The 11,436-nt window shown below is 51.1% G+C and overlaps 1 protein-coding gene across 4 annotated transcripts in view; it reads right to left on the bottom strand.

The window, feature by feature from the left end:
• The window catches only part of GNB5 (G protein subunit beta 5), a 66,904-nt gene that overhangs the window by 46,344 nt on the left and 9,124 nt on the right, over positions 1–11,436 (bottom strand). For 2 of the 4 annotated variants that reach the window (XM_032297433.1, XM_032297434.1), the window contains one exon: positions 7,082–7,193. The exons of 1 other annotated variant lie outside the window; for it this stretch is intronic. In XM_032297433.1, the coding sequence (XP_032153324.1) occupies positions 7,082–7,193 (112 nt within the window). Of the gene's footprint in view, positions 1–7,081; positions 7,311–11,436 lie in introns of those variants that run through there. One more of the 4 variants, XM_032297435.1, reaches the window with a different exon arrangement.

The following is an 11,436-nucleotide window of genomic DNA, read 5'->3' as shown; positions in this document are numbered from 1 at the left end:
AAAAAAAAAAAAAAAAAAAAAAAAACATCTTCTATATTTAATGTTGGCCAAGCATCTGGCTTGGGGATGAGGGTCAAAGGGATGGAAGTGAAGAGCTCAGGGTGTGAAGACAGGAAACCTTCATTTTTCTCTCAGAATTTATGCTCTGTAATTTTATTGTGTTCACCTTAAGGCAAGAATTTAGGCAAGTCCAAGCTAATAGGAGGCAACGGCTATCCTGGTTTGCCTAAGACTGGAGGGTCTCCTGGGATGCAGGACTTTCCATTTTAAAACCTAGGGTCTGGCGGGGCACCATGGCTCACGCCTGTAATCCCAGCCCTTTGGGAGGCTGAGGCTGGTGGATCACTCGACGTCAGGAGTTTGAGACCAGCCTGGCCAACATGGCAAAACCCCATCTCTCCTAAAAATATACAACTTAGCCAAGGATATATAATACTGGTGCATGCCTATAATCCCAGCTACTAGGGGCTGAGGCAGGAGAACTGCTTGAACCTGGGAGGCAGAGTTTGCAATGAGGCAAGATTGTGCCACTGCATTTCAGCCTGGGCAAGAGAGCAAGACTCCATCTCAAACAAACTAACCGAGGGTCCCAGTTAAACTGGGATGAGTTGGTTACCTTAGCTGATAGCCTAAAGGGGTCTCCCTGACTAAGGCAGAGGCTTCTAGGCCACGTATATAACAACACTAAAATGTAAAAATGTGCAGGCATCTAACACATGTTGCTCTGGGGAATACACCATGCCCCTCTGGTGTCAGCCATGTACCCTAATTTGGTACTATAAAACTCACGTGTCTGGTCACACAATCCCAATTCACAGGAAACCATCCTTGGAATCCAAAATGGGAGATATCTGCTGAGGTCATCATGAAGCAGGGGCTGGGAATCTCAGTTGGGCAAGAAACAAGGCCTGTGTGTGTCAGAAACAAAACTGTCGGGCCAGGCACAGTAGCTCACAGCTGTAATCCCAGTACTTTGGGAGGCCAAGGTGGACAGATCACCTCAGCTCAGGAGTTCGAAAACAGACTGGCCAACATGGTGAAACCTGGTCTCAACTAAAAATACAAAAATTAGCCAGGCATGGTGGCACACGCCTGTAGCCCCAGTTACTTGGGAGGCTGAGGCAGGAGAATCGCTTGAACCTGGAAGGCAGAAGTGCAGTGAGCTGAGATCATGCCATTGCACTCCAGCCTGGGTGACACAGCGAGACTCCATCTAAAAAAAAAAAAAAAAAAAAACCCAAAAACAAAAAAGAAACAGATCTGTCAACTAAGGGGCTGCGAGTCACCATAAGAGATACAGGAAAGTGCATGCTGGCAGCCCTTGCTCTGGGGAGTGAACAGATTCAGTTTATGGTCCTCCTCAGCTTCACCAGACCCTTCCCACCTTCCCCCAGGCTCTCAGCCACTTGCTCAATGGAAGCCCTGCAAAGTAAGGCATATCATTCCCAAACTGAATCCCAGCCCAACCACTAACCAGCTGCTTGCCCCTGAACAAATTACTTGGCTTTACTAAGCCTGCTTGTTCATCCCACTGACAGGGATGAGATACCACCTTCCTTCATACAGGGAAAAATGACACCACAGTTGCTTGACACCTGGCAGGGCGCCAGCTTATACTTCCACAGGTAAAACTCATCAGCATCTTTTCCTCCCTTTCCCACCCGAGTGCCAAGGGATGAACACACTTAGGAAGAAGCTGGGGGCGTCTAGGCTGGGGTAAGATAAGAGCAGCTGCAGGGTCAACTGTGGGACCAAGACAAACTCAGAAATCATCTCTCACTCTTTCACCTGCAGCTGTAACTTCCATCAAGAGCTGGCAAGTGGTGCGCAAGGCAGGCTCTCTAATAAGAGGGAGAGAGACATTTGTGAAGAATTCTTACCCCAAGTCACTCACCTCTCACACTTCATTGCCCTCCCTCAGGCTGTCTTGTTCTGCCACAAAACATGGCAGGCAGAGTGAGCCCAGTAGGCCGGGCGCGGTGGCTCAAGCCTGTAATCCCAGCACTTTGGGAGGCCGAGGCGGGTGGATCACAAGGTCAAGAGATCGAGACCATCCTGGTCAACATGGTGAAACCCCGTCTCTACTAAAACTACAAAACATTAGCTGGACATGGTGGCGCGTGCCTGTAGTCCCAGCTACTCAGGAGGCTGAGGCAGGAGAATTGCCTGAACCCAGGAGGCGGAGGTTGCGGTGAGCCGAGATTGCGCCATTGCACTCCAGCCTGGGTAACAAGAGCGAAACTCCGTCCCCCAAAAAAAAAAAAAAAAAAAAAAACAATCAGGTCCGTCCTCTCTTGAAACCCTCCAAGGGCTTCCCGACTCATTGGGGGTAAGAGGCCAAATTGTCCCTGTGCCCATGGGGTTCTGCAGGACCTCCCAGCATAACCTCCAGCTAGACTCTGTCCTGCACACTCCCCTCCAGGCACACCTGTCTCCTCGCGCTTCCTCAGATACATCAAATACGCCAAATACACCCCTCCTGAGGCCTCTGCCTAGCGTCTCCTTTTGCTTGAAGTTTGCTCTCCAGATGGGAGTCATGGTGCTGGTTCTTCTCTCCCTTCAGGTCTGGACTCAAAAGTCCTTCTCAATGAGGCCTCCCTGGGTCACCTTCTCTAAAGCTTCTGCTCCCCCACACCTCACTTCCCACTTTCTGCTTTAGTTCTTTCCTCTCTAAGGCATGTCATCTAGCCTGTCAGGCGTATTACTCATTTGTCCTCTGACTCTCGCACTAGAATGGAAGCTCTGCCAGGGAGCGATGCTGGTGTGACTTGTTCACTGCAGTGTCCCCCAGGGCTGAGAACAGTGCCTGACATACAATGGGCCAGCAGATTGTGCTGAATGAGTGACAGGCTTGGGTGTGTGTACATGTCAACAGAGGGGTGGAGACAGGAATAACTGCTAGGCCAAGGTGACTGAAGGCTAGAGAGGATGTGATCTCATGCCTGGTGGTGAGAGGGAACTGACAAAGCCAGGAAGGGGACAGGTGTGAGGTCAGTGCATGTGGAGGTAGGTTTGGAAGTGTGACACTAAGGGAACAGTTTAGAGCTTCCATTTTCTGTGGAGGAGTCCAGGTGGAAGGGGAGGAGTCAGAGACCCATGCAGCATGGAGAAAGTCTTGAAATTTTCACTGTGAAGAGCTGACCAGAGAACTCCAGCCTGCTCTGAGAGCCTTGGAAAATTTGTGACTGTGGAACTGACAACGGTCTCAGCAAGCCTCCTGTGTGCCACTTCTCCAGCAGCTGCAGGCACAAGAGAGAGAGGAGACATCAGATTCATCCAGGGCTAAGGTCCTACCAGGCAGCTCCCAGGAAGAGGTAGAAGGAGAAGGAAATTTGGATTACTTAGCAAGATTGCTGCTGAAATGGTGGCCCAAGTCTCAATGCTGGATACTGAGGGAAAAGACAGGAAGGGGCTGAGAAACTGGAAGAGAAGAGAGCTGGGATCCTGGAGGAAGGAGATCTCCCCAGGGAGAGACTATGCTTGGAGCTGGAGGCAGCAATTCGAGGTGAGGGAAGAGGGGCAGTCCTGAGTGCTGACAAGAACCCAGGTGTGTGCAGCAGGGCTGCGATGGTGAGGGGGCCAGCATGTCATCTCACAGGACAGGGCAGGGCTTAGGGGCAAGAGGAAGACTCAAGCCACAGTCCTAAGAAATGCCAAAGTCCTTAAGAAGGGAGAGAACCTGGCTGGGCACACAGTGGCTCATGCCTGTAATCCTAGCACTTTAGGAGGCCAAGGCATGAGGATCGCTTGAGGCCAGGAGTTCAAGACCCCCCTGGGCAACATAGTGAGACCCTGTCTCTACAAAGAATTTTGAAACAAAAGTGGCCAGGTGTGGTTGTGCATGCCTGTAGTCCCAGTTACCTGGGAGGCTGAGACAGGAGGACTGCTTGAGCTCAGGAGGTTGACGCTGCAATGAGCTATGATAACACCACTTCACTCCAGCCTGGATGACAGAGTGAAATCCTATCTCTTAAAAAAAAAAAAGATGGGCTGGGCACCGTGGCTCACGCCTGTAATCCCAGCACTTTGGGAGGCCGAGGCAGGCAGATCACCTGAGGTTGGGAGTTTGAGACTGGCCTGACTAACACGGGGAAACCCCGTCTCCATAAAAAATAAAGAAAAAAGAAAAAAAAAAAGATGAATAAAGAAGAGAATAGCTGAGCGTGGTGGCTCACGCCTATAATCCCAGTATTTTTGAGGGCTAAGGCGGGCCAATCACTTGAGGTCAGGAGTTCGAGACCAGCCTGGCCAACATGGTAAAGTCCCATGTACTAAAAGTACAAAAATCAGCTGGGCGTGGTGGCACACGCCTATAGTCAGTCCCAGTTACTTGGGAGGCTAAGGCAGGAGAATCGCTTGAACCCGGGAGGTGGAGCTTACAGTAAGCCAAGATTGCACCATTGCACTCCAGCCTAGGCAACAGAGCAAGTCTCTGTCTCAAAAGAAAAAAAAAAGGAAAAAAGAAAAGAAATGAGAGAAAGTGGCTGGGAAGTCAGGCGACATGTCAACGGGGAAGAGGTCAACAGAGTGATAAGAACCTTCAAGGAGCAAAGGTTTTATGGGGGGTGGAAGAGAAGTGGTCTGGAAGCTGCAGGGGAATCAAGAGAGACACAACCACATGACTTCTAGTCTTTCCAGCTCAAAAATTCTGACATATGCAGGTAGGGACAGACCCTTCCACTGTGAGTCTAAAATCTGGCCCTAGCTTTCGAGGGCACTACTCTTGGCAGGACAAAAAAGCTTCCTCTTTTGGATTGACTAAATCTGTCCCCTGAGCTTCCCTATTGAAAAGTGTCATCTCTGCTATCTCTTTGTCTTAAGGCAACTTACAAATTCACAGAAAAGCTGAAAATATCCAGGTGTGCAGTATGCACTGGTGAATAAGTGAGTTTCTGAACACCCTCTGCATGAAGCTCAAAGGGGTTTGGCAAAAAAAATCCAAAGTGAGCCTGAGCTGGCACTCTGACTGCTTTGGGGGAATCCTGGTCCCATCACTTATTAGGAGGGGACCTTCTGTAAGTCCTGTAACTTCTTTGTGCTTCAGTTTCCTCATCTGTCAAAGGGAGAAGTTAGATGACCTATTAATACTTTAGAGGCACTAACGGCATGATCGTTATTATTTGGAGTATGGGAATTTGCAAAGGGAGATTAGGCAGACCCTGTCTCATACCTCCTAACATCCATTCCCCACTTCCTTCCTGATGACAGAAACCAAGCTTTGGCTGGGAATGGCTCAGCTGAGCCTTTCCCAGCCTCCCTTAAAGTAGCCTCATGGCCTAGTTCTGACCAATGAAGTCTCAATGCTGGATGCTGAAGAAGAAACAAAGGGGCTGAGAAACTGGAAGAAAGGAGGGCTGGGATCCTGGAGGAAGATCTCCCCAGGGGAGAAATCTTTGGGGGAGGGAGGCGGGTTTCTTTTTTTTTTGAAACACAGTTTCGCTGTTATTGCCCAGGCTGCAGTGCAATGGCACGATCTCAGCTCACTGCAACCTCCGCCTCTTGAGTTGAAGCGATTCTCCTGCCTCAGTCTCCCTAGTAGCTGGCATTATAGGCACCCACCACCACACCCAGCTAATTTTTGTATTTTTAGTAGAAACGGGGTTTCACTATGTTGGCCAGGCTGGTCTCGAACTGCAAGGAGGGTTTCTGGGAAAACTGTTGCTTTGCTTTCTTGATAGGGAGCAAAGAGAGATTGGTGTGCTTATTCCCTCTTCTTCCTGCCTTGGATACAGAAGTGATGTTTGGAGCTGTGGCAATCATATAATCATGGGGCAAATGCCACTGCTCTAAGGTGTGGGGAAGAAAGGCAGAAGGAGCCTGGGTCCCCGACAGGGTAGACAGCGTAGGCGTGGGTGGCAGGGGATTGAGGGGGTACGGTGCAGCTGAACAAAAGCAGTGATCATCCACCTTTGCTGTTGTTATGTAAGAAAAGTAACTCTGAATTTGCATAACTACATTATTTGGGGTTTAAGGTTAGTGATTGCTGGACACAGTTTCTAAGCTTAGTGTGCCTCCTATTTAAAGGAGACCCCTAGGAAAGCACAGCACATGCTAAATTCAGGTCATCCACTTCTCTTACATGATCTTCAGATATCAAAGGCTGAAGGCCCTAGCACGAACCCCATGTTTCCATTCCAAATAGAATGTAAAGGGTGGCACCCATTAGGAATGGCAGAACAACGTCAAGGTGTGCGGGAGGGCACCGTGGGAGGCCTTGCCCAGCAAAGAGGAGATGCCACCCTCAGGGCTGAAAAGTGAGCAGATACTACCACTTCCCCAAGCCTGGCCCCCAGCCCACGTTCTGCTGAGGAGGAGTCTCTGACAAAGTCAAGGAACGCCGTTCTGGCCGACAGCCACCGAACCTGGCTATTTAATCTAATCGCTCACTCATAAAAATCACAGAGCCAGTTCTGAATTACGGTGGTGATGGTGAAGTTTAAGGTTGCTATGGCTCTTTTACGCCGATCACACCGCTTTCATCCAAAAGCTTCTTAAACAGCCTTAAACGAACTGAACGGTTGAATTTGGTGAGGTCCTCCGCTTCCCTTCCCTCCTGTCATCCAGCTCCCAGCCCCCAAGCATAGAGGAGAGGCTGGAAAAATGAACTCTGAAATTGGAGTCTCATAAAAGCAAAACTGAGAACCGACACAACAGTGATGGAGAAAGCCAGAAGATGATGAAAAAACAAAACAGGAGTCTCTCCTAGGCCGCGCCCACACGGGCTGGCCCGCTCGCTCGTCACCACCAACACCCCACCCCCTGCCCTCCGCCTGGGAGGGGCAGGAACGCGATTAGTCCGCTGCTTCCAGGCAGGTGATGAGGACAGCTGGTCCCGCGGCTCTCCGCTAGCGGGCGGCGGGGGTCTGTCAGGCGCCCGGACCCTCCGAGGGTCCCACATCCGCGCGCCCCGGAGCTCCGGGCCGCTACCCGCGCCTCACCTGCGCGCCCGGGCACTGGGCCCTGCTCCCGGGCTGTGGCGCCGGCCTGACTCCCGTCGCAGCCCCGGCCGCCCCCGCCGCCCCCGCCCGGGAAGTCGCGAGCCGGTCTGGCCTTCCCCGCCCGCCTCCCGGCCCGCACTCACGCTCCACGTCGTGCAGCTTGGCCCGCTCCTCCTCCAGCTTGCCCTTGAGGCTCTCGGCCTCGCTCTTCAGCGACGCCAGCGTCTCGTTCTCGTGCAGCCCCTCGGTTGCCATCTTCGCGCGGGGACGCGGCGGGGAGGGAAGCGGAGAGCCGGGATGCGCTGAGCCGCGGCGGGCGCCGCTCCAGCCCCCTTTCCCGGCCCCGAGCGCCGCCCCGCGGCCCCGCCCTCCGCGATGACGCCAGCAGCTGCGGGCCCTGCAGCGGCGTCTGAGCCCCCCGACCTCGACACCTCGGCGCGCGCTCTGGCGCGGTGCCCGGGGCGATGTCCGCGTCAGCGCTGCCGCGCAGGCTGTCCGGGAGAGGCGGGGAGTGCCACGCCCATTTTACCGGCGGGCAAACTGAGGCTCAGCGATACTGGGTGATTTGCCCGAGGATGCACACAGAGGGAAGGGCCAAGCCGGGATTCTAACTCAGAACTCCCCGCTTCTGGGGAGACCGGTGAGGTCCCCACGACACGGCCCTCACATCCCCACGCCTCGGGTGCAGATCTCCGCTCTGTGGGACTTGATTGTGGGCCCGTGGCTCCCGCAGGTTCCAGACAGGACGGGAGAGGAGACGGCCACGAGGCTTTGGCCGCAGGTAGCTGTAGTGTCACCACTCAAGGAACCGGAAGCCCTCTCGTTTATCTAAATATGCAAAAATAAAACTAGTTCTGCCTCTGAGAAGGGGTCCCTGCGGCATTAGGAGGCCCACACTTAGTTTTTCTTTTCTTCCCTCAGGAAGAAAGAAAAGAAGAAAGTTTCCTGATTCTTCACTTAGGAATCAGGCCCTGTCCTGCGGGCGGTAAAAGAAGGTCGGCGGTGGGTCGGTGGCCGCGCGGGCTCAGACCTGGGGCTTCTGAGCCACGCCCAGGCACCTCCGACCCCTCATTTCTGAGGCCACCTCCTTCCCTTTAGAATGAAGAGCTGCTACAGCTCTCCCAGCTTGCACGTGTACTGACTTCTGTCAGACTGAAGCATCCCCTCGCCCCAAGTGTGAGAGGCACTGTTCTAAGTGCTTTAATTAGCACTTGTTTAATCCTCACAGGAGTCACCTTGAATGGGCACTCTTATCCCCACTTTACAGAAGAGCAAACTGAGGCACAGCAAGGCTGAGTAATTACTCAGGGGGAATTCTCCCAGAAAGAGGGAGAGACAGGATTTGGACCCAGACAGGCTGACGCCATAGTCCTCTGGACTGATGTGGATGATTCAACCCAAGCCTCCTCTTCTTTCCCTCCTCTGTGATCTTGCATGCGTTTGTGTGGAGAATGGGGAGACAGATCAAAATCACAAATTCTGGCGGGAACATTGCCAAGTAGAATCTTGGGTGTTGTCCCCCCTCTCTCTGTACCTGCTCCCTCCCAGAGGAACCGGCCTCCAGTTGCTGTCCCAGGCCCTCTTTGTCTCAGAAAAGTTGAACATACTCGATAGTAATCTGTACATAGTTGTTTTTCAGGTTAGAGTCTGAGATCCTCAGTTTCCCTATCTGTAAAAACTTCTTCACAGGATCTGCTTCATAGGATTGTTAGGAGAATTAAGTAAGATAGTGTGGGCCGGGCACGGTGGCTCACACCTGTAATCCCAACACTTTGGGAGGCCAAGGCGGGTGGATCTGAGATCGAGTTCGGAACCAGCCTGACCAACATGGCGAAACCCTGTCTCTACTAAAAATAGAAAAATTAGCCTGGTGTGGTGGCACGTGCCTGTAATCCCAGCCACTCAGGAGGCTGAGAACCCAGAATTGCTTGAACCCAGGAGTCAGAGACTGCAGTGAGCCAAGATCTCGCCACTGTGCTCCAGCCTGGGCTACAGAGCGAAACTCAAAAATAAAACAAAAAACAAAACAAAACAAAAGGTAAGATAGTATGGGTGAAGACTTTAGCAGATTTCTCCATACACAGCAGAGGCTTATTCGCTGCTAGTTCTCTGTTCCTTTACCATCCGTGTGTGTGTGTGTGTGTGTGTGTGTGTGTGTGTGTGTGCGCGCGCGCGCGCGCGCATGCGTGCGTGCGTGCGTGTGTGTGTGTGTATTTATTTATTTATTGCGATGGAGTTTTGCTCTTGTTGCCCAGGCTAGAGTGCAATGGCGCCATCTTGGCTCACTGCAACCTCCACCTCCCGGGTTCAAGCGATTCTCCTACCTCAGCCTCCTAAGTAGCTGGGATTACAGGCATGCGCCACCACGCCCGACTAATTTTGTATTTTTAGTAGAGCCAGGGTTTCTCCATGCTGGTCAGGGTGGTCTCAAACTCCCGACATCAGGTGATCCGCCCACCTCAGCCTCCCAAAGTGCTGGGATTACAGGCGAGAGTGACCGCACCCGGCCCCTATCCATATATTTATTTGTCATTGTTTCTCAGTATTTAGCATAGTACTTGCATATGGTAGGTGCTCAGTTAATGCTAGTTTATTAAATGGATGCATAAAACAATGTATAAAATATATAAATCTTTATAAACTATGTTAAAAAATAAATGTATGACATACACATGTTTATAAATGAATAAATATATAAATGATTTATATAAATACAATTATTTAAGTATAAGATAAAAATAAAGGCTGGACATCGTGGCTCACACCTGTAATCCCTGCACTTTGGGAGGCTGAAGCGGGCAGATCGCCTGAGGATGGATGTTCAAGACCACCCTGACCAACTTGGAGAAACCCCATCTCTACTAAAAATACAAAAATTAGCTGGGCGTGGTGGTGCATGCCTGTGATCCCAGCTATTCAGGAGGCTGAGGCAGGAGAATCGCTTAAACCCGGGAGGCGGAGGTTGCGGTGAGCCGAGGTCACACCATTGCACTCCAGCCTGGGCAACAAGAGCTGAACTTCATCTCAAAAAAAAAAAAAAAAAAAATATATATATATATATATATATGTATGTATATAATATATAAAAGCAAAAATATTACACCTCTCTGAGGGTTTGTAGAGCAAAAGGTTAACAGCACAGGCTCTATCCAGAGCTGACTACCTGGGGGCAAATCCTGGCTCTGCTGTGTGGCCTAAGGTATTTACTTGTCTGTGTCTCAGGCTCCTCATCTGTAAATGGGGATAACACCTTCAGACTCTGTACAGCATTCGGAGACAGCAGTGCATGGCACACAGTACGCATCTGTTACTATTATTGAGCAGTTCACATGAGGTAATTTAAATGAGACACTGAGTCAAGGGGGACACTTCTCACAGGGCTGTCTCAAGGGCCCCACGCAAGGCAGCCTCTTCGAATCAGCTCCTTAGGCTGGCTCTGTTTTTTGCACCATTGCAGGATGTGTGTGTATAGTTCAGGGTCCTCCTGTCTGTGAAGACCTGAGGCACATGGTACTTCTCACTGGTGTGTTCCTGGGGTTCTTTGTGTTAAGTAAACCTTGAACAGCCTCCAACCTATCTAAATTATCTAGAGATGAGGCCATGGAACTTTTTTTTTTTTGGAGATGGTGTCTTGTTCTGTCACCCAGGCTGGAGTGCAGTGGCACAATCTCAGCTCACTGCAACCTCTGCTTCGAGGTTCATGCGATTCTCCTGCCTCAGACTCCCAAGTAGCTGGGATTAGAGATGTATGCCGCCAAGCCCGGCTAATTTTTTTGTATTTTAGTAGAGACAGGGTTTCACTGTGTTGCCCAGGCTGGTCTCAAACTCCTGAGCTCAGGCAATCCACAGGCCTCAGCCTCCCAAAGTGCTAGGATTACAGGTGTGAGCCACCACACCCAGCCAAGGCCATGAAACTTTTAATGGTTGGGCAGTCTGCCAAGTGCCTTCTTGTGCTTTGGTGTTAACTCCAGCTAAGGAAGCCAGAGATCTGAAAAGTTGAAGTCAGCTACATTTCCACTGTGATTGAGGTACAGGGTCATTCCTATTCACGAAAAAGGCCCAATGGGGGCTGTGTCTACATAATCCCAAACACTTGGATGAAAGGCCAGCTGTCAGTCATTGGATGTCTGCTCAGCTGAATGATGCTGTCTGAATATTTGGGAACCCCCAAGTAGAGAGCAGAGATTGTATCAAAGTATTTCGATGCCATTGAAAGCAGTGGCAAAAATCGCAATTACTGTTGCACCAACCTAATAGTAAAGCTAGCCAGCAACGGTTCCCTGGAAGAGTACCTCCAGGCAGGGCCCCCCTGTGAGGGAGAAACTATGTGCCACACAGGACTCAAAATGTGGGATTTTTTGGGGTTTATTTTGCCTTCAGAGGAAGTTGTTTAAAAAGCAGAAGAGGGGCCGGGCGCGGTGGCTCAAGCCTGTAATCCCAGCACTTTGGGAGGCCGAGGCGGGTGGATCACGAGGTCAAGAGATCGAGACCATCCTGG

The sequence above is a fragment of the Sapajus apella genome, unplaced genomic scaffold (assembly GCF_009761245.1).
Source record: "Sapajus apella isolate SASKATOON/1434 unplaced genomic scaffold, GSC_monkey_1.0 scaffold37, whole genome shotgun sequence".
Lineage (NCBI taxonomy): Eukaryota > Metazoa > Chordata > Mammalia > Primates > Cebidae > Sapajus > Sapajus apella.
This window is presented reverse-complemented; position numbering and strand designations above follow the sequence as displayed.